Consider the following 24,196-nt stretch of genomic DNA (forward strand, 5'->3'; position numbering starts at 1 on the left):
GATCGTCACTAGCAACACCAAGAAAAACTGAGATAGTGATGTTTTGCTACGTAATATTGTCATTTGATGATGACAAAGAGCTAAAAATATTTATAAGAGAAGAAGGCACGATAGATGATAAAACCATTATGGAGCGATGAAGCGAGATGTAGAACAAAGCAATTTGAAAATTGATGTTTGAGATGCACGCCCGTTGATAGCAAGCCAAATGTAGTGTTCAAAAGTAATAGCGTGCACCATCAGTGATGCATCTTCGGTTACCATAGTATAGCGGGCAAAGGTTTTTGGAATCATTATAGAGATAACTATACCTAAGATAATATGAGAGCATACAATACGAGGCTATATCAATGGGTGATTGGAGGATAATGAAAAGAAATTATATTATATTTTTATTGGTATCTAGACTAAATCATTTACCAAAATCTTCTTCTACAAATTTTGAAGTAATTTATTTATCATGCACCGTAACTAGAACATTCAAGAAAAATCATACATCACAAGTATTTTTTAAAAGTAATATTGTTGTCAAAATAAAATATATAAATATTTAGTTACTCCAGTAAATACCCAAAAGATGTATTTCTATATAAAGCATTCATTTTTCTAAATTATAATCCAAAAACACACCACAAAATATAATAAAAAAATAATGATGTACCTGTGTGTCTGGACCATGATCATTAGAACAAGACAATAACAAGGATACAACTAAACAAAACTATTTACATTCAACTTTTCTATTGTAAAAAAATCTAAAAGTTTAGAGGAAAAACTAGATACCTGCGCAAATTGCGCGGGGTACCTTGCTAGTTATATTAATAAGAGAGTGTTAAAAGAAGTCATCACATTAGTCGAGAGAGTCTAGAAATTCTCACGTTAATCTAAAAAAAGAAAGAACTCGCTCGATTGGATTTTACGAAGATCTAACAATCTAGATTAACTTAAGAGTCCCTATCGAATACAGTTAATAAATAGCTAATTTTGGAAATAAAAAATAAAATATGACCAAAGAATCCATACAGGGGCGTCTCTAGGTCCATGTGGGCTGTGCGACCACACAAGGCCCCCAAATTTCAAAGGCCGCCGAAATAACTTTGTTTTAGATACTAAATATGAAGTATACTTATAAGTAGTATAAGAGGCTTCGATCTCTTGAGTTTGCAGCCCATTTCGTAGCAAAAAGAGGCCCAATTGCTAGAAGTTGAACTGATCAGCGTGAATCCCGTGCGTGCCTGACGTCCGGCCTTCCAATTCAAAAAAAAAAAAAAAAATCCTAGCGCAGACTCATGACGCGAAACCCCAGACCGACGCTTCGGCTTCGCGGCTCGTGTCTGGCATCTCAGACGCGACATCGCCGTCGGCAACTCGGCATCGCCCATCGCCCTGGCTATCGCGGCATCGCGGACACGCCCACGCGGCATTGGCAACGGGCAAGTAGGACTAGCGCCCGACGCCCAGCAAGGCTGCATCCAATCCAATTCTAATTTCCATCGCGGGTTGGCTAATCAGCGAGCGGTCGCCAGGATTTACGCTAGCGAGCGATTCCCGACACCATTTTCCTTTCCGTTTCTGGTATGTTTCGGCATTCCGATTTTGTCCGCAGCACTCCCCCACCCCCACGACATTTCAGAAAATGGCACGCTTCCAAATCACCTAGTGGGCCCACCAAAAACTAACAACACCATTTTCTATTCACGCGCTTTCCAATTTAATTTTTTTTGCGCAAATACAACATTTTGGGACCGTGGGAAAAAGAAGGGTTGGGTGGGGGGTGGAAATCAAGTTTTAATATAAAAAATGGAAGATATAAAGTTTTATGTATAATTTTTGTGTATAATTTTGATGACTAAAAACTTTTTAAGAAAATCTTTTCATAACTTTTCATAATAAGTCCTTAGTGATAAATCTTTGAGTTGACATGAGAAAACCTACTGCTAGCGAGAAAGTTTGCAAGTAAAAAAAGATAGAATGAAAACTTCTCCGCATCATTCTCCACAAAAAATTTGTAGCATAAATTTGTAGAAGATAATGAAAACTTCTTCGCATCATAAATTTATACACACAACTTTGTGCGTAACAATTCCATGAAAACTTCTCTGTGTCATAAATTTATTATACACACAACTTTGTGCCTAACAATCCATAAAACTTCTCCGTATCATAACTGAAGAGGGAAATAAGAGGAAACTGATTTCGAAATTCTAAATTTCTTGGCCGCAATGAATAAATACGGTTTACCAAACGGGGCCCACATGGAGCAGGGCGGGGCGCGTGGGAGAGAAAAAAAGGAAATATAGGCACGGAGCCCCATACGAAGGTTTGAAAGCCTGAAAGGGCGCACAGGTCGGACTGCACCCTCATTGGTCGGACCGCTCACTCGTTCCGAAACAAGCGAGCGAGTGCCAAATTGAAATTGCGTTTCCATCGCCGCTTGCAAGTTGCAATTGCAAAGGCACTCGCCAAGGCGCCAGGCCAAGAGTAAGACTTGATTGCATGGTATTTTTCTTCTTTCTTCATTTAATTATGCTTTTGTTTTGATGATTAAAATACATTTATTAATTTTGTTCCATTGCAAAACAGTATAGGAAATATGATTTCGGCTATCAAAAAGCGCAGAAAGAAATATAGAATAGATGAACTAATTGAATCTCAGAAAGGGGCAATGGAAAGGTTTATTATGAAAGAATAGATGAACTATTGTTTAATTTTACTAGACCAATAGGACCTCATCTTATCATTTCGCACAGGGACCCGAATTTGGCCGGGACGCCCTTGAGTCCATACCAAATACGGTTAGTAGATAGCTAAATTGGATTTTTTTTAAAAAACAGAACTTGACAAAAAGAGTCTGTATCAAATACAGTTAGTAAATAACTAAATTTAGCATTCTAAAGTAAGAAAATTATTAGCACTAGAAAAGGTTTCTATTAGTAAATACCTAAATTGAAAATTAAAATACAAAGAAACAACTAACCAAGAAGTTCATGTCAAATACGACTATTGGTAAAAGTTTAAAAATAAGAAAAATCTACCTATAAGAGAGATATTTGTCTTAGATATTAGCATTCTATGGAGGTTGAGACTGACTTTCGATCTTCGGATTTTATGAAGATCTAATAGTCTAAAATAACTCAAGAACCCATATAAAATATGACCAATAAATAGCTATTTTTGAAACTAAAAAAAGAAAAATTAGGATATTACAAAAGAGTTCATACCGAATATGATTAGTAAATAGATAAATTTGGAATTAGAAGATAAGGAAATCCAATAATCAATATCACATATGACTAATAAATTGGTTATTCAGAAATTTAAAAATTAAGAAAAATAGAACATGACTGAGGAGTCCATGTAGAATACGATTAGTAAATAGATAAATTTGGAATTAGAAAAAATAAAAAAGAAAGTAGAACTTAACCAAAAAGTTCATGTAAAATGCGGGTTGTAAATAGCTAAATTCTAAGTTCTAAAAATAAAAAGCAATTAACATTTCATAATTTTTTTAAAATTTAAACTAAAAGCATAAGGAAATCAGCACGTGACCAATAAATCCATATCAAATATGACTAATAAATAGATAAATTTTAAAAAAATAAAAATATAAAACTATGTAGCAGCTAAAGAGAAAATTAGGAAGAAAAATAGTTAAATAAATAGTATAGATGAAATAGAATGAATAAATAAATAACAATTTGAGTTAAAAAGGTATACAAGTTCAAAAACATTTCATGCCAAAAATAATTAATAAAACGCTGAATCAAGAATTAAAATTAATAAATTAGTAGTAAATTTGTATATAAAATTTGAACAAAAATAGCTAAATAAAAGTATATGTCAGATATAATTAATAGAGAATCGAATTTCAAAATAAAATAGTGAAAATGGAATGGACGATCAGGAGCAAAAAAATTAGGAGAGAAGAACGATGATATTATCATACAAGAATGGTGATGTGATTAAAGTAAAGCAAGTCATACATTAAATTTTATTATGCACACCACCATGCAAGTTGTAGGATAGTGTTCGATGAGACAGAATGATGCACATAATTAAAAATGTGTCTTTAATAACTTTAGGGTAGTAGGCAAAGATCTAAAGGGAGGAAGGGAGAAGGACGGAGAGAGGGAGTAGTACAAAGGATAACACTACACCTTGCCATCTACAATAATGAATTTGTTGACTCGGGCACACGGCTAATTATGGGAGGAAGGTGCAACACACATATAATATGGAAGCATGCATACATGGGGCTATAGTAAGCATAGATTAAAGAACAAATAAAAGCAAAGAGATTTTGAAACGATAAGAACTAAACAAAATTTCTCCATTGCTCATTAATGTTTCAATGTGAATTGATATTTATTAGTTGTGGTAGTACACATCAAATCACACATATAGAATTTTCTCAACCAATCTAAAAATAATTTATCACCATAGCTAAAACTCAAAAAAAAAGTAAGCAGCTAATCCAAAAATAGACAAATATATTTCTAATGAGAATGTACAAACTTTTAAATACATTTTTTAATGTACTTTGTTTTCTAAATTTATGTTCGATAAAGATACGCTATAGAATATGGTGACAAAAAATATAAATAATAGTTCTTGATCAACGCCGGCATCCTTAGGATAAAAATTTACGATGAGATGACTAATAAAACTAAAATCTATACATATATTTACTTTGATTTATAAAAGTAAAAAATGCCAGAATAAAAACTAGCCAACCACGCTATTTGTGTAGGCCACCTTACTAATTAGCATACTATAGCGGTTGAGGCTGACTTTCAATTTTTGGATTCTACGAAGACCTAAAGATCTAATGGTCTAACTAACTCTGGAAATAAAAAAAATAAAAAAATAAGCATGTTACAAAAGAGTCCATACCAAATATGATTAGTAAATAGATAAATTTGTAATTAGAAAATAAGAAAATCCAATAGTCCATATCAATTATGGCTAACAAATTGCAAATTTTGAAATTAAAAAATTAAGAAAAATACAACATGTCTGAAGAGTCCGTGTAGAATAAAATTAGTAAATAAATAAATGTAGAGTTATAAAATAAAAAAATAGAATTTAACCAAAGATTTCATATAAAATGTAGTTAGTAAATAGCTAAATTTGAGGTTTCAAAAACAAGAAAATTAACACTTTACAAAAATAATTTAAATTTAAAACTAAAAACATAAAAAAATTACCAAGTGACCAATAAGTCCATATTAAATATGATTAATAAATAGATAAATTCAGTATTAAAAATAAAAATATAGTGATTAATTTGTAGCAATTAAGGAGCAAATTAGGAAGAAAACTGCTAAATAAATATTATAGGTCAAATAGAAACAATAATTAGAATACAAGTTCATAAACATTTCATGCAAAATATAATTAATAAATAGCTAAATCAAGAATTAGAATTAATAAATTGTAGTCAATTTGTATATGACCTTTGAACAAAAATAGCTAAACAAAAGTGTGTGTCAAATATAATTAGTAAAGAATTGAATTTGAAAATAAAATAATGAAAATGGAATGGACCATAGGGAGCTAAAAATTAGGAGGGAAGAACGATGATATTATCATACTAGAATGGCAATGTGATTTAGAGTAATGCAAGTCACACATTAAATTTTATTATGCAGGCTATCCATGCAAGTTGTAGGAATGCAAGTTGTAGGATAGTGTTCGATGAGATGGAATGGTGCACACAATTAAAAATGTGTGTTTAATAACTTTAGGTTAGTAGGCAAAGATCCAAAGGGAGGAAGGGGGGAAAGAGGGAGGGAGGGAGGAGTGCAAAGGATAACGCTACTCCTTGCCAGCTACAACAATGAATTTGTTGACTCGGGCACACGACTCGTTCTAGGTCGAAGGTTCAACAGACATTTGATATGGAAACATGCATACTTGGAGCTGTAGTAAGCAGAGATTGGAGAACAAATAAAAACAAAGAGGTTTTGATTCGATAAGAACTAAACAGAATTTCTCCGCTGCTCATTAATATAGATTTTTTTCTAACAACCTAAAAGTAATTTATCACCATAGCTAAAACTCTGAAGCAAAAGTGTACGTAGGTGGTCCAAAAATAAACATTTCTAATGAAAATATATAAACCTTTAGTTATATTTCTATAATGTACTTTTTTAAATATATGTTCCATAAAGATACGCTATAGATATGATGATGAAAAAAATGTAAATAATAGTTCTTGATCGACGCCCGCGCTCCTAGGATAAAAAATTACGATGAGATGACTAAACCAAAAGTCTATACATCTATTTACTTTTAATTAAAAAATCACAAATACCGAAATATAAATTAGCCATTATGCGTGGACCACCTCACTAGTTAGCACCTACACACACGCCAAAAATTTTAATTTTTTTTTAAAGTTTAGGCCACTCCATTAGCACTTTATCCAAACAGTATCTGAATAGAAGCGAGTTGCGGAGTCAGCCAACGAGCTAAGGAGAGGATCATTCTTCCTAGGTTCCTTCTTCCTATCCCTTTCTCTCAGCTCAAGAGGAGGCTCGAGCCCCAACCGCCCCACCGCTAGATCCGCTCAGCGTGGATCTGACGTGTACATGGTAGCCGGTAGGTATCGCGAAGTTCCATCGTCTTCACAGGTGTTGACGGTTCTTAAGTGCTAAAATTGACTGTCAACTCTTGCAAAGATCTGTGCCAAAACAAACACCAAACTAGATTTAGGACTTTGATACTAATCATTTCCACAAGTTTTGGTGAATCGCTGTTTACAGGATGCCATGTCTGCATACAGGTGAAAACTGTGCTCATACAAAGGGAAAAGTACACATCAGAGCATTCTATGCGAGCATGAGAATTAGAGGGCCCACATCCTGAAGCAAATTAGTCCAAGCTGAAGAGAAAAGACACTTCCGACAAACACAGCGGTGCGCACATGGATCCTAGGGCCCAAATGACATGCTAAACCAACATATCTCCAAGAGTGCACCTTGCGATCCCCACAAGGAGCCCACAAGAAATGCACCGACCAAAGATGAGCCCGAAAGGCATCAGAAGGGGGCCGGCCGACCCCCCCACTAGGCCTGAACAGGCCCAACTTTCTTCAGCAGTCTCCCACGGCTCCCCTACATCTATTCCAGATGTGTATAGTACCACCTCGCGAGTCTAACAGCGGATCCACCCTTGGAGAGGCTACATAAGGAGGAGAAGAGCCCCCCCCCCACACACACAAAACACAGCACAATAGAAGATACACTTTGGTGGGGAAAAGACGTAGATTAGGATAGGGAGTGTGTGAGGAGAAGTGGGGAGGAATGACGGGTTTGTCGGCATCCTTCTCCAGCCTTTACCTCGATAGGTATGAATCGCTTTAGTAAGTACCTGAGTTTATCTTTTGGTTATGTTCTTGGTAAAGTTATTCTCTGTTGTTATTCATTTGCAGGTTCATCGTACATTCTTGTGACGGATGCTCTAGTAGAGGGCCCCTGATAAAGACGAGTAAATCCTGATCGCCGCTAGAGTAGTAATCGAAGGATTAGACGTGGTGTTTAGGCCCTAGATTACCTTTGTTTGCCTCGAGCTCAGCTGGCATTGTCGGGTAGACGGTATGTGGTGACAGCCCTATCCGTCCGCTACGGAGACAATCTGCGTGGTTAGTATAGTCCCCCCTGGGTTCGGCGTAGAGCTAGTAGCCGGAGGTCCTTGGCAGACCAAGGTCAGACCGGTGCCCGAAGTAAATGAATAGCAGCAGAGCATAGCCTACCTTGATCTTTTCCCTTAGATAAACCATGTTGCCTATGCTATCCTATCTCTTGTTCTCCTGGGTGAACTAGCTCAAAGACCATTACAGCTCCGTTCTTCGTGGAAAATACAATACCCTGAAGACTCCCGGGTGAAGTGCTATAACAATATTTTCGTGTGTTTGCAGACTTCTCTGTAAGAGTTAAGAAATACAGGTCAGTCTGTTTCGGGAGAAAAAATACCCAAGGGGTTTCCTCTACACGCGGGGGAAAATAAATTGCGGGCGTGCCAGTGTACTAAGTACACAAAAAGAATAAATAGACAAAGAACAAATAAGGAACACATATTTTATTCATATTTTCCAACAAATACAAATACAGGTTCCTTATATATATGGGCGCTCCATAGCCTGCCGTGGGGCAGATCAAACATGGGCGATGTGGTCTTCTGGTTCCTAGGGTCTCGGAAGACTCCTAGTTAATTACATCTGCGAGATAGTCGCAGAACACCTCCGATTAAGCTGCAATGGTCGTCTTCTTCGATCTTCACTTTGCGTCCTCCATGCATGATGATGATGATGGATGAATGCAGGCGTCGGCATTATCATGGCCTCGTCGGTCCATGGGCCGATGGTAACGCAGTCGAAACGTCGACGGTGTCCGCCCGTGCCATTCGGCCTCGTCGATCACGAACAGCAAGTACGGCAATAGAGTCGTTGATGTAATGCATGGTGGCGCTCAGTTCGATCAGTTGGACGTCAGATGGCGTAGCAAAATAGAAGTGTCTTCAATAATCATAGTAGGGACTTGACAGGCGCAGATCCGGCCGTAACGCAACCCGCGACACAGACACGGGGTCTAGGCGATTTCAGCCCGGTCGAAGACAGAACACATCGGCATCACTCCTCTCTCCGTGAACATCGAGGATGAGGAGGCAGCACATGTTCACGCTGATCCAATCTGGTGGCTTCTAAACTTGTACAGGAACAACTCTTGACTTGATGCATGCAGGGCATCGTGGCCTTTCCTGGACAGATGCATCTCGGTGACATGGGCTGTTCAGAGACGACGAGCTCCAATGACCGGCTGCATGCCGGCGAGTTGGACAACAGCGATCCGTGGCGGCGAGACGGTGATGATCTCGGCGGCCGGCGACGAGGCGGGCTGTTCATGGACGAGCTCCGGCGGCGAACTGCACAACGATGAGCCGGACGGCATCGAGCCGCGGCGGCGATACGGCGACGGCGATCTCGGCGGCGGTCGGCGACGTGGCAGGCTGCTCATCGCGAGGAGCGACAATCTCCTTCATGGAGAGCATGAGATGCCCATGGTGATGTACAGAACTCCTTCATACATGCGTGCTGAAAGGAAACATGCAAGAACAAGAATAAAACAAATAAGATAGATCGATCTCAACTAGAGTTACCGGCGAGAAGGATGGGAGCCATGGAGTCGACGCCGAAGTGTTCGACGGCAACGACGTCAGTTGCGTGGCGTCGTGAAGCCGAGGCCGGAACTCCGCCGCAGGCCGCGGACTCGCTCGCCGGCGTCGTGTGCGTGATGGAGATGGAGATGGCCGCACGGCAGTCGTCGTTGGTCACGAACTCCGGCCGGTGGACTGGCGCAGTGCCGAGCGTGGTGACGATGGTGGCCGTGCGCAGTCGGGCGGCATGGTGTAGATGGATGTGGGTCTCTCCTCTCGTGAGAGACTGAGGGGTCTCTTTTATAGGCTGGAGGCAGGGGCCAGGAGAGGAGCGTCGAGCCGTGCGCCGCCTCTAATCCGTTGCCGAGCAAGCCGGCGCCCGAGTGAAGCGCTCGGATCAGTTCCACGCCGCGCGGCTGCTAATTCAAAATTTGAAAGTTTGATCTTATCTTTCAGCTGGCACACGTGTGCATGCGAGAAGCTTCCAGAAGATAATTCGTGAAGACGATCCACTCGTATGCACCGCACGAGGCTCGCATGGGCTGATGCATGGGCCATGCATGGGTCACGTAAGAGCCCACATGCATCAGATTAATTAGTGCTAATTCTTTACTGATCAGCCCAATAATACTTGAAGCTTAGCAACTCCAGCCCGCTAACCGCGGCCACGCTGATCACAAGTTGCGTACATGCATTAGCCCAATCTGTTTGTGCAACCTCTGAAAAGAACAAGGCAAATGACTCGGACGTGCAGCTAGCATGTGTGGACTTCTTTGCATGTTAGCTTGCTTCTCTTATCTCATACGTATGCATATATTAGCTTGTTTACTTTGAGAAACATGTTCAAAATACCGTCGAACACAGTCACACGCACCGGTGATACGACTGTGAGCTGACACATTATTGCACGCACCGTAAAGCCACCTCCAATGGTGGAGCCAACTTACCAAAATCGGCGCAGTAGCGGCATAAGAAGTGGTGCTGTGAGGGGAGATGCATCGGATAGTGAGCGTGCGGCGCGCTAGCGCGTACTGTTCACACACTGTTTACGGATAAAAAATTTCTACAAGCTAGCATACAGTGTACTGTTGGAGGAGGTCTAAGACTTTGTCCAATGGTTGAGCCAGCTGCTAGTTCGTACAACTCCACCTCACCGTCAAAGTTGTCCACCTTGCAATTGCGGCCCTGTTTGGTTAGGGCAGTTTCAATGCAGACTCCACTCATAGAGTCTAAGCCTCAAAGACTTCATTACAAGAAACTATACTTCCTAATGCAAAGTGTGTTATTTTAGTTTATATGGCACACTTGTCTCTCTCACATTCATTCTTGATTTTCGTGAAGACTTGGAGTCTAAATAAGACTTGGAGTCTTGATTTCTCTCCCTCTCTCTTTCATAAATATACTGCCACATCAGCAAAACACAATAAATATGAGGCTTAGACTCCATGGTAGAGTCTGAGTTGGGACTGCCCTTAGTCCTCTAGAATGCCTAGAACAGGGCTGTTCCATTCTAGAAAACCAAACGGACTCTGGGCCAGATGGGGCCCACCAGCAATGGGGCTTGGCGTACCCAGTTAGACCCCACGCATCGCGTCTCAAAAAATGTAAAAACAGCCTGCGCTCGAGCCTGCCCTGCCGCCCCGTCCCTCGCTCCTGCAACCCCCGACCGCCGCCGCATCGAGCGCCACCCTTCCTCTGCATCGAGCGCCCCCCCTCCTTTGCGCAGTGCTCCGCCGCCGCATCAAGCGCGCTCCTCCTCCGTGCAGCGCGCAGCCGCCATCCCTGTCGCACCGTCCAGATCCGCGGCCGCCGACGATGCACGAGGTAGGAGGCGCCTCTCCGCCGCCGGCGCATAGGGCGCTGCCCGCCGCACAGCGCGGCCGCCGCGGCAACAGGCCACAGGGCCACAGGCCGCCGCCGGATCTGAAGAGGGCGGCATGGGGGATTTCTTGTCCATGGGGGACACCGACCAGGCCGCCGGCGGGGCCTTCGCTTCCTCCTCGGCCTCCGACGCGGCAGAGGCAGCCCCAACGATGACGCCTCCCTTCACCGGGCTGCCGGCGGCTCACTTCGGTGGATTCGCTCCGCCGACGCCTGGCTTGGAAGGCCACCTTCAGCTGCCGCCGGCGTACGCGCTCCCTCCGCATGCCATGGGTCACGGGCAGTACCCGTACCTGTGGCCGCCACAGGCTGGGTGGGGCGGCCCGTGGCCGAAGTACCCCCTCCTGTTCCGCCAGTTCGCGGTGCACAGGGAGAGGGCGCCCTGTCTGCAAGAGGAGGTGGTCGCGTCGGCCATGGCCGTGGGCGCCGCGGCCGTGTGCGTCCCAGCAGCACTGTACCGCTGCCGCCAAGTGCCGGTGCGTACTGCACACGCTCCCAAACACAGAACACGCTGAACATTGTGATGACGATGTGAACATGAATACGCTGCGTGGTGAAATAGCAACAGCTTGTCGCTTGGCAGCACGTTTGTGAGCGCAGTTCTGTTCAGTTTGTTGTGTGTGGGCATTTGTTTTCATACTGCAGTAACGATGGTTGTTCATGTGTGGATACTTTTTTTATTACCGCAATAAGAATTGTGTACATGACTGTTGTAATCAAAAAGTTTTGCGGCTCCTACGTACTGTAATTGAAATATTATGATTTGTTGTGCATGTGTAATAATTAATTACACATGTTTTTGATGGGCCAATGTGTGTTATGCATGTGCACTATTTGGTCAAGACACTTTGTGTGCATGTAGCAAAATTCCTTAGTTTGTGCTAAAGTTTAGCACAAACCAAAGAAGTTCTTGTGCTAGCACAATTGCAAGCAAGCAATTTTTTTTTGTACTAGCCCCAACCAAAGAGGGCCTGAATTTTGCAGGAGTCTCAGAGTTGCTGCGAGGTCCACATATGAAGATGATTTTTTAAAAGCAGCAGAGACACATGGCAAGCTAGGAGAATGCAGCAGATGGTGAGGGTCCCGCAAATAGTGTGCCATGCTGCTATGAGCCCGACGCCCGCAGGGGCGCTAGTACGGGCAAGAATCCTTTCCCTCTCCACGTGAGCAGAGATCCATCGTGGCCACACATGAGCTAGCTGACGTGCCCCCGTTGGAGGAGGCCTGATACGCGAGCTGGGGGCACACTGTTGCTTGCACACTGCACACGCACCACACACATTGATGCCCTGACCATCGAGGATTCGAGGTCGCCCAAATAGTCCTCCGATCGACCACCGTACCGCGGTTGGCTGCGGGTCGCCATCTCGCCTCTCACGTGCTGTCGTTCTGCTGCTCATTGATCGCCACCACGCCGCCCTATCCAAGATCCAGCGACCTCGATCCCCCAAAATGCACAACCACACATGCATCCTCTACAACAAACCCAGGTGTGTGCTTCAGCAGTAAACATTCGGTTCTTGGTTAGCCTCCATTGCCATTGCTCTCTACTCGATCTCTAGCAGACTCGGATCCATCTGCAAGCATGGAGCAGCTCACGTACTACCTTCTGGCGCTCCTTCTCCCTCTCCTGCTTCTCAAGCTCATCACGAGGCGCGATGACGGCAATGGCCTGAGGCTGCCGCCGGGCCCGTGGCAGCTGCCGGTCATCGGCAGCCTCCACCACCTGCTCGGCAGCCCGCTGCCGCACCGCGCCATGGCCCGCATCGCGCGCCGCCTCGGCGCGCCGCCGCTCATCTACTTCCGGCTCGGGGAGGTCCCCGTGGTCGTGGCGTCGTCCCCGGCCGCCGCCCGCGAGGTCATGAAGACGCACGACGCCAGCTTCGCCACGCGCCCGTGGACGCCCACGACTAGGGTCCGCATGGAGGACGGCGAGGGGCTGGTGTTCGCGCGCTACGGCGCGCTGTGGCGGCAGCTCCGCAGGATCAGCGTCCTGGAGCTGCTCAGCGCCCGCCGCGTCCACTCGTTCCGCGCCGTCCGGGAGGAGGAGGCCCGCCGCCTCGTGGCCGCCGTCGCCGCCGCCGCGGCCGGCGAGGGCGGCGCCGCCGTCAACGTCAGCGAGCGGATCGCCGTGCTCGTCACGGACACGGCCGTGCGCGCCATGATCGGCGACCGGTTCGAGAGGCGGGAGGAGTTCCTGGCGAACCTCGCGGAGGGGGTCAAGATCACCTCCGGGTTCAACCTCTGCGACCTGTTCCCGTCGTCGAGGCTCGCCAGGCTTGTCAGCGGCACGGAACGCCGGGCGCGGGAAAATCACCGCCGGCAGTCCGAGCTCATGGACCACGCCATCAAGCAGCACGAGCAGCGGAGGGAGGCGGCCATGGTACAATCTGCGGATGGCACCGTGGAAAAGGAGGAGGACCTGATCGACGTGCTCCTTAGGATTCAGAGGGAAGGCGGCCTCGAGGTGCCGCTCACCATGGGTATGATCAAGGCCGTCATCCTTGTAAGTTACCATTGCAAGCTTTGATTGTTTACCTTATCACTGATAGATTTCCGATAATTCTGATATTTCTGTTTTACCGGTGAGTCCCAATAAAATTAGTTGATCATCCAAAAATATCAGTGTTTTAAATTCAACACGCCATTCAACTAATGGGCCATGTCAGAGCTTCCCTGTTTAATTTAGCGATAAAATGTAAACCCTAGGCCATCCTTGATGCCTTGTAAGTTACAGTTGGACATTGAGCTTCCTTGTTTGCATATATAGGATCTTTTCGGTGCCGGGAGCGAGACATCAGCAACCACACTCCAATGGGCCATGTCGGAGCTCGCAAGAAACCCAGAGGTGATGCACAAGGCGCAAGCCGAGGTGCGCGAGAAGCTTCAAGGCAAGCCAATGGTGGCCGAGGATAACCTTGCCGACCTGAGGTACACGAAGCTCATCATCAAGGAGACCCTGAGGCTGCACCCGGTGGTGCCGCTGCTGGTGCCAAGGGAGTGCCGGGAGTCCTGCAAGGTCATGGGGTACGACGTCCCCAGGGGAACCACCGTGTTCGTCAACGTCTGGGCGATCAGCAGGGACCCCTGGCACTGGGGCGCCGACGCCGCGGCGTTCCGGCCGGAGCGGTTCGAGGCCGGCACGGTGGCCGACTTCAAGGGCGCCGACTTCGAGTTCACGCCGTTCGGGGCCGGCCGGAGGATGTGCCCTGGCATGGCGTTCGCGCAGGCGAGCATGGAGCTCGCCCTCGCCGCGCTCCTCTACCATTTCGACTGGGAGATGCCGGGTGGGATGCTGCCGGGCGAGCTGGACATGACGGAGGAGATGGGCATCGCCGTCCGGAGGAAGAATGACCTTTACCTGCGTCCGGTTGTCCGTGTGCCGCCACATGTAACACCATAGAACTACTCGTCATGGTGAGGTCCTCTGCTCTTGTGCTGGATCGAGGAGAGGCGCTTATTGCTAAATTAGCAGGGGTCTTTATGTAAAATATTGGATCGCTATTATTAATTGTGATCCAAAGTATGAATGTTTTTATAAAATACCAATCTAGTATTTACACAAAACACTGTAGTTTGGATCATGTTAATGGTCGTGATCCAAACCAGGGGTTAGTGGAAAAGTTTGATAAGGTAATTTTTATAAACCCGCGATTTGGAATTTCCATGGGAAATTAAAGTAAAGCTTATAGATTGATGCACAAGATAATTACTGAATCATTCGGTTTTTATATACATGTAGTTTTTTTCACACCTCCCATGCTCCGCCGTTGTTGAGAACGACGATTCCTCGGTCATTCTTGCGAGTGGGCATGCTCACGCTGGTCGCCAGCGACATTTGCCAAGCGCCAGGGTTAGCGGAGGAGAGGTTACTGGGAGCATGGCTGCACGCCAGAGTTGCTGCAGGACAGTATATATGATGTAAACATCGCTACAAATTACAAGGCTGTCTGTAAACACACATGGTCTTTCAACAAAACTGCCTTCCTTTTACCCAAAAGCCGAACAATCTATGATCTTCCTTATGATGTCACATCCACAGAACTGAAAAGAACAAAAAGAAAGCCAGAGGCCGAGAAGGAAAGGAAACGAAGGTAACAATTTCAGCTGCATCATTCCAGTTGGCATGCGTCATTCTCATGATGCAGAGATCTGTTTCAGTTATGATATGATGCTACGGTTCCTCGGCATCATTTATTCCAGCACTGGCGACGAGTTCTTCTGTCAAAGAAAACAGCCCGACCATCTCCCTTTTAGCTTCAAGAATCACATTCATTTTCTTCTTTGGTTCCATTTTGGAAGCACCCTCGCTAATGTTTGCATTTCGGTGTTGTTATATTGTGATTCAAATTCATTACACAATAAAAGGCTCTCTAAATGGACATTTGAGATCTGGTGGGTGATTGTTGGAATTTGGGCTTGGCCCATTAAGTATTTTAGTTATTTCAAATAAATCACAAAGGCCCATGTGGTGTAAACTTTTAAAAACATTGCTAGTGGAAGTTGAGGCGATCATGTAACTCTCCTATATATCTAACTCATAGGCTGCACCAGAAAACATCAATCCGATTTATATACCCTTTAGGGCTTGCTCCTCGTTTAGTCTATTCCTCTTGTAAGCCGCCGCTAGGAGTTGTAAACACACACCCGATATAGTGAAGATTTGCTGGCTGGCGCCTGTGGTTTTTCCCTTTCACATTGGAAGGGTTTTCCACGTTAAATCCTCGTGTCTCCTGTGGTTTGATCTTGTTATTCTTCGCCGTTTATTCGCCGTCGTTTCTAACAAGTGGTATCGGAGTTTTGGTTAGGGTTCCGCGATGGCATCGACGAAGTATGATCTACCGCCGCTGGATTACAAGACGATGTTCTCGCTATGGCAAGTTAAGATGCGTGCTATTCTAATGCAATCTCAGGATCTTGATGAGGCGCTGGAAGGCTTCGGAAAGACGAAGAAGGATGAGTGGACCGCTGAGGAAAAGCGAAGAGATCGTAAGGCCCTATCCCTGATTCAGCTTTATTTGTCCAATGATATTTTGCAAGAAGTGCTGCAGGAAAACCATGCTGCAGAACTCTGGCTCAAACTGGAATCGATCTGCTTGTCCAAGGATCTAACCAGTAAGATGCATATGAAGTTGAAGCTGTTCACGCTTAAGATGCAGGAGGGTGACTCGGTGCTGAGTCACCTATCTGTCTTCAAAGAGATCGTTGCCGACCTAGTGTCGATGGATGTCAAATATGATGATGAAGACTTAGGTCTTCTTTTGTTATGCTCTTTGCCCAGTTCTTATGCAAGTTTCCGTGACACCATATTATTAAGCCGTGATGAACTAACTCTTACTGAAGTTTGTGAGACACTCCAGTCCAGGGAAAAGATGAAAGGCATGGTGCAGGTTGATGGATTGTCCTCAAGGGGTGACGCTTTGCATGTTAGAGGCAGATCTGAGCATAGATCATCGAGCGATAACAACGATCGTTTCAAGAGCAATGATGGTAGAGGCCGCTCCCAGTCCAAAGGTCCCAAGAAGAAATTCTGTAAGTTCTGCAAGAAGAAATCTCACAATATTAAAGAATATTGGAAATTGCAGAATAAGCAGAAGAGAAAAAATAATTCTGATGGTAAGGCTAGTGTTCCTTCTGCTGCTGATAATTCTGAATCAGATTACCAGGTTGTCTTTGCTGGTTGTGTTGCTGGTCATGATAAATGGATACTTGATTCTGCATGTTCATTTCATATGTGCACTAACAGAGATTGGTTTAGTTCATATGAGCCTTTGTAGAATGGAGGTTTTGTGCGCATGGGAGTTGATAACCTGTGTGAGATTGTGGGCATCGGTTCTGTTCAGATCAAGACCCATGATGACATGATTCGCACACTGAAGAACGTGAGACACATACCAGGAATGAAGAGAAATCTAATCTCGTTGAGCACACTTGATAAAGAAGGGCTCAAATACACTGGTTCAGGTGGAGTTGTAAAGGTATCAAAAAGTTCTCTTGTATATTTGCTTGGTGATCTCAATGCTTCAAATTTATATGTTCTCAGAGGTAGTACTGTGCATAATTCTGTTGCCGCTGCTGCTACTGTTAATAATTCTGAACCTAGTAAGACTGACCTTTGGCATATGCGTCTTGGACATATGAGTGAGCTTGGCATGACAGAATTGATGAATAGAAACCTTCTGGATGGTTGCATCTTGAGTGGCAAGAAGTTCTGCGAGCATTGTGTCTTTGGTAAGCACAAGAGGGTAAAATTCAATATCTCTGTTCATACCACAAAAGGTACACTTGATTATGTACATGCTGATTTATGGGGTCCTTCTCGTAAACCTTCATTTGGTGGTGCTCGTTATATGCTTACCATTATTGATGATTACTCTAGAAGAGTGTGGCCTTATTTTCTGAAAAACAAAGATGATACCTTTGCTGCTTTTACAGAGTGGAAAGTCATGATAGAAAGGCAAACTGAAAAGAAAGTCAAAGTGTTTCGGACTGATAATGATGGAGAATTCTGTTCGGATGCTTTTGATGATTATTGCAGAAAGGAAGGCATTGTTAGGCACCACACCATCCCATACACTCTGCAACAAAATGGTGTGGCCGAGTGCATGAACAAAACCATCATCTCGAAGGCTCGTTGTATGCTGTCCAACGTCCGCATGAGCAAACATTTTCGGGCGGAGGCTGCTAACACGGCATGCTATTTGATCAACAGGTCGCCTTCTATTCCACTCAACAAGAAGACTCCTATTGAGGTATGGTTTGGTACACCTGCAGATTACTCACAGTTGAGAGTTTTTGGCAGCACCGCTTATGCTCATGTTGATAATGGAAAATTAAAGCCTAGAGCTATTAAATGTCTGTTTCTTGGTTACGGTTCGGGAGTCAAAGGATATAAATTGTGGAATCCTGAAACTAGAAAGACTTTCATGAGCAGAAGTGTTACTTTCAATGAGTCTGTGATGTTTACTGACAGCCTGACCACAGATGATGCTTTAGTTGAAAAATTACAGCCACAAATAAGTGTGCAGGTGGAGCTTATGGATGACCAAGAAAATGAAGTTGTTGGAAATAATGTTCTAGATAATGTTTCTGATACTGTTCAGCAATCACATCCAGTTTTACAGTCTGTTTTGCAGCAAGAGGAGAATCTAGATGCACCTATTGCTCTTCGCAAGTCAAAGAGAAATTGTGGACCTCCAAATCATTTAATTAAGGAGTGTAATTTGACTTATTATGCTTTGAGTTGTGCTGAACAGGTGGAGAATGCTAGTGAGCCAGCAACATATACTAAAGCCATTGATTCTGTTGATAAGGACAAGTGGATCTCAGCTATGCAGGTGGAGATGCAGTCCCTTGAGAAGAATGGGATATGGGAGATTGTGCACTTGCCTAAACAAAAGAAGTCTGTCCACTACAAATGGGTCTTCAAAAGAAAGGATGGTTTATCTCCCAGTGAGCCTCTAAGATTTAAGGCAAGGTTAGTTGCAAAAGGCTTCAGTCAGATTCCTGGAGTTGATTATAATGATGTGTTCTCTTCAGTTATAAAGCATAGTTCAATTCGTACTTTCTTTAGTATTGTTGCTATGCATGATCTTGAGCTTGAGCAGTAAGATGTGAAGACTGCATTTTTACATGGAGAGCTTGAGGAGGAAATATATATGGATCAGCCAGAAGATTCATAGTGCTAGGTGTTGGAAATATGCCCTAGAGGCAATCATATTTTCTTGTATTCATGGTTAATAAAGTGTACCTTGAATATTCATAGATGACAACTTGTATTGATTAATACTTATGTGAAGTATTTGTGAAACTCTATACTTGTATGAATATTCTAAAATGTTCCTAGTCGGAGTTCACGTGAGGACACACATGAATATTAGACTAGCACATATATTAGTTGATTGACTACGTTTCACAAGTCATGGACATGAGGATGTCAAACTAATAATGTGGGCTCATGTGAGACATGAGACTGAACTGACCCAACACGAGATGATGACTTCTCATTACACAATATGTACGCTGTGTCCTGAGACCTGAGATCGTCGTATGTACTCATGTGAACCGACTTACTTAAGAGCCATCAAACGCTGCACCGTAATAGGGTAGTCATAAAGGTGGCTTTCGGGTCTGTCAAGAAGCATGCTGTGAGACATAGTCGGTCAAGATGGGATTTGCCCCTCTCTACAAGAGAGAGATATCTCTGGCCCCTCGAGTGATTCGGATCAGGAAATGCATGGCCATGCTGGGTTAATGTAACACCTCGGTGTTAATTTGTGGTGCTAATCATGTGTTTAGTTGCTAATTAGGGTTAATCACCGTCATTAGCGCTAATCGAGTTCGCATAGTAAACATCGACTTAGCTACGTTCGCTCTCGTTTTTCTCCCTAATCCGAGCTTCGAATCAACTTTCGCCCAAAAGCAAAGTTGTAGATCTTTTCTTCCTCTACAACTTTTATTTTGGCCAAATTTCAAGTTCTATATGGAATTTTGAGCTTCAATTGGTAAAAGTCCAGTAAAAAATTAGTCAAAACGATCACTGTGCTACACTGTTCGTCACTGTGCTTGCCCATACCGCGACCGGCGATGCGCCGGTGACTCCACGCGTCGCACACGCCGACGATCCTCACCATCCGTGTGCGCCGCCTTATCCGCTCCCAGCGCCATCCCTATCCATTTCTTTCCCCTTCGTCCTCGTCAAGCCGAGCCCGAGCACGAGCGGGGCTCGTCACCGTTCGCCGCTCCGACCACCCCCTCGCCGCTCTGCTTCAATCCTTCGCGCCCCGACCTCCATAGCCTTGCCCCGAAGCTCCACCACACCTTCTCGAGCTCCATTGAGCCGCTCTCCGGCCGAATCGGCCCTGCGCCGGCCGGCCGCCATTGTTGGCCGCTGGAGCTCCGCCCCCTCCCGTCGAGCTTCCTCTCCCGGCCCTTCTTAGCTCGATTCGAGCGCACAGTGAGATTCCTCGTGACCTCCTCCTCCCTGACCTTTTCCCCCTTGGATTCCACGGCCGACGGCGCCGGTGCGCCACCGCGTCGCCGTGGCCACCTTGCGCCGCCACCTGTGCCGCCGCGGGCCGCCCTGACGCGGGCTCTCACAGCGCCGCCGCGTGCCCCAGGGCCGCCTGGGCTCCCTGGGCGCGAGCCCGCCCCGCCCCTCTGCCGGTCTGGGCCGCCACCGGCGGAACGCTGCGCGCCGCCGCCGCCCCGCGTGTGCTTTCGCCCCACCCCGCGCGCGCCCCGCTGCCGCTCGGCTACCCTGGCCGCGGCCCGGCCAAGCCGCGCCGCCGGCTGGCCACCGCCGGCGAGGGGAGCGTCGCCGCGAGCCGCCTAGCTGTGCGCCGGCCATGGCACGGGAAAAGCAGGGGAGGGAGCTGGCTTCTCCCCCCCTGAAATGTGGGACCGGCTGTCAGCCGGTTTAAGTTTTATTTGTTTTCTAAAATCTTCTATTTCGGCTGAAATTTCATAATTGCATAACAATTCACAGAAAAATGCGAAAAATGCAAACTTAATTTTTTTAGGTTTCAAAAATCAAGATCTTCAGTGGAAAAATACTTATGTTGTGAAATGTCACTTTTGTCCCTGCTAAAATTTTGGTTTGCGCTTAAGCTATTTTATTTTGTATCGGTTGTTCTGTTTGTCTAAAAATCCTGAAAATTTTGTGGTAGACTACTCTTTACATGTGTATTGCACTGAAAAATTTTCAGGTACTTATCCTATGTGCATATTTGTGGATCTATTGTTGTTCAGTTTATTTTACTAGGGCAAAAATAAATGTCTTCTTTTTGCAATAAAAGTTTATAAATTTTTCTTGCATGTGATATCAATGTATTTTCATGCTAGTAAATTTTTTGTTGATTTATTCATGTCGGCAAGTTGAGTTCCTGCACGTGTTTCGCTCCTAGCCGCAGTTTTCCTTTTTGCGCTGCCAAATAATCTTTCTTTCGGTGTTAACATTGCATCATGAACACTTGTATCATTTCATTGCACTATTTTAATTATTGCATGGCATCCTTTTTCATACGTGTAGACGTCACGAGCGAAGCCGTCTACGAGTTGGTCGCTAAGCCAATCCAGGAGCCGCAAGCAGGGGAACTGTGAGCCGAAGCAGCCGTCGAGCCAGATCCAGAAGTCGCTAACCCCGCTGACTGCCAAGGCAAGCCCCGGAGCATAACCTCTATCTTCAGTATTCAATGTTATTATTTAAATATTGTGCATTAAGTTTTCTAGGAGTTGAATGAAACCCTAGTATGCATGTTTCTCCCTAGGTACCTATGGGTCTCTACTAGTATACAGGCACCGTTAGAACTGCTTTGCTAATTAGGAACCCGGTAGAAGCCGAGTGATTCCTATCACTCGCGAGAGATAGGTCTTGTTACTTATGAAAAAGTTACTGGAGAATGAATCTTGGAGAAAAAGAAAGGAAAAATGGAGACCGGGCGGATATGGTTTTGGTTATGGATATGGAGTGGTTGGAAAGTAAGCCTCCGCCTGTATCGATTGAGGACCGTACCGTTATTGGCCGTGCTGACCAAGTTTACTAACCGCATACCGGGAGTAGGAGGTAGTCGAAATCGGTAAGCTCAGTACCATATGTGCACTGGTAGGCAGACTTGATACTGTCTTCACCAGTGGAGCTAGTATACAAACTCATGGCTGACCCTTCGTTGTTATCGGTGGGGCTAGCAGTCCCGGGTCGCAGGGCAGTTCGGCTATTCGGTGTGCATATGTGAAGGGTTGCCACGTATGGTCCGACGGGGCCTATATGTGACGTGTGTGTTAGATCCACCTTGCAAGGTTAAATCGGATCGATTCGCCGTCTCTCTCGGTTAAGAGAACATTGGTCACTTCATCACATCGTAGTAAAGAAGTGGAATGAGATTGAACTGAGAATGTTTGGCTGTGGTATTCTGGAAAGATAATGTGATCAACCATGCGTGCACTAGATGCTCAGGCAAATCTAGTTGGTACGGGTATAATAAACCTGAGCTAAAATACTGAAAGTAAGGATCCACTAATAGTAGCTTTTCAGCAAAACAACTCCAAATACAAAAAGCTTGCATGAGTAGGAGTCGGCTAAGTATATACTAATAGTCGGGTAAGCCTTGCTGAGTATTAGAATACTCAGGCTTGTTGTTGTAATATATGTTAGCAGGATGCATTCCGGAGGACTTCGAGGAGATATGCACCTCGTGGATCGGTCAACCACTTCGTCCGGGTTAGTCGGTCGAGTGGGTCCCGTCTTCTCCGTGAAGTTCGGGCAGGTGAGCCTCACATCAGTGGGCAAGATGTGAAGCTCGTCTTCTGTCGTCGACGTTATCTATCGTATTGTATTTTGAAGCGTGTTTTAAACTCTAAATTACTTTTCGCTGCGTTTGAACTCTGAGGTTTGAATTGTAAAACTGGCTTGTAAACACTTACTGTACATTAAGTTGGTACTTCTGTTATAAACTCGGGTTGTAAATTACTTTGAACGCTTTTATTGCCGGTAATCATCTGTGCTCGTCTTTTGGCGAGAGTTCCTGTGTAATCGATCCTGGTTACAGCAGGCGGTCTGAGTGTACTGGTTGAGTGCAGTAATTCTAGAATGAGTTTAAATGTTAATTATTGCACTTGATTGGTATTATTTGGATTGTTCTGTGACAGCTAGTATCAGAGCTAATTGCACTGGGGGTGATTACTTGAGTGCTTAACTGCAAAACTTTTGGGTTTTTCGAAAAGTTGACGCTAGATGCGCTAAGGAATAGAGTAGATAGTTCGTATGCCCTAATTATGTTCTATAAGTTAGGTGGCATCTAAGTATCTATTTTATTCCAGCACTTCCAGTATTTACTTCTCGTTAAACCTTACTTTTATGCACAACTACTATTCTGTAACGACGCACCTACGCTGAGGTAAGCAAGGTGAGTATTCTGATAGTCCTTAGAATAGCCCACGTGTTTCATACGTGCGCGGGTCCCGTATGTTGAGCATACGAGGAGGTGATAAGACTCAATTCAAACGAGCATGTCACTCTCTGCCGCCTGATATGGAGTGCAGATTTCTTACCATGTGATTGTGATCACAGCCATCTCGTAAGGCAATGTTACGAGGTGAAGACTCGTTATGCAGTTGGTCATAACTGTGTACCTTGGGACACGTGTACCCTTGGGTGTTCCGTAAGGCGATTTGTACGGGAAGTGAATACGTTGCTTCGGTAATATATGCAGCGCTGCCCATTCAGCGTCAAACGTTTGGGTGCCATCTCTATAATGGATGGTAATGTATATGTGAATATGTGGGAAACTGCATATGCGTTACCCGTGTGGCGTAGGACACATGGGGGCCGTTCGTGTGTGCTAGCATGAAGGGTCCAGAAATGGATATTTATATATCTCTCTTGTTGTCTTGGTTTGTCTGTAGGAACACTAACTACGTAAGTGCGTTATGAATCCTTGATTGTAGGAACGACTAGTATATATAGGGAGAGTACGTAATTGTGCCACTAGTCGTCATCGTATACCATAATTAGTAATTGTTTGGGTGAGAACGATAGAACGTGCATGCATCTTGCATATTCGAGTTGGTTGGTCGATTCGTAGTTAATAGTTGTGCAACCTTAAAACTGCAACGTTATAGCAAGCCGAGTTACCAACCTGCTGTTCAACCCGATTTGATGCGGTTTCAACTGAAGCAAACCATTTTGTTCTCTGGTGAACCATATCGCGAAGGGAATGATTCATGATGTGTGTTTATATTAATTATGCACATTCTTTATTTGCATGGATTAGTCCCGATAGCAGAATGGCTAACCAAGGGATGGTGCTTTTGCGGATGGGTAATAACAACGCTGCTAACCGTGAAAATGGGGGTCAAGGAGCACAGCCACCACCGTCTCCCACTTTGGCTCAGGCTATTGCGGCTCTTATCGCCGACCGCAATGAGCAGACCGAATTGTTGAGGCAACTGGTGTAAAGCAATGCTGGCAGAGGCCGACAAGCACCACCAGCAGAAACTGACTACGTTAGTTTTCTTGCCACCCAACCGCCTCTGTTCCACAAGGCCGATGATCCCCTTGAGGCAGATGCTTGGATTCGCACCATGGAGGACAAGTTTGGCATTCTTAATTGCACATAAGTGGACAAGGCTGCCTTTGCAGCGCAACAGCTGAGAGGCCCGG

General features: G+C 44.9%; 1 protein-coding gene across 1 annotated transcript; it reads left to right on the plus strand.

The window, feature by feature from the left end:
• Nucleotides 1-12,393: 12,393 nt before the first annotated feature.
• Nucleotides 12,394-14,741, plus strand: LOC120676900 (desmethyl-deoxy-podophyllotoxin synthase-like). The gene is made up of 2 exons (XM_039958270.1): nucleotides 12,394-13,543; nucleotides 13,808-14,741. The coding sequence occupies exons 1-2, from the start codon at nucleotides 12,623-12,625 to the stop codon at nucleotides 14,438-14,440; spliced, it is 1,554 nt and encodes a 517-aa protein (XP_039814204.1). The 5' UTR covers nucleotides 12,394-12,622; the 3' UTR covers nucleotides 14,441-14,741.
• The last annotated feature ends 9,455 nt before the right edge of the window (nucleotides 14,742-24,196 follow it).

This window comes from Panicum virgatum, chromosome 1K (assembly GCF_016808335.1).
Source record: "Panicum virgatum strain AP13 chromosome 1K, P.virgatum_v5, whole genome shotgun sequence".
NCBI classification, from domain to species: domain Eukaryota; kingdom Viridiplantae; phylum Streptophyta; class Magnoliopsida; order Poales; family Poaceae; genus Panicum; species Panicum virgatum.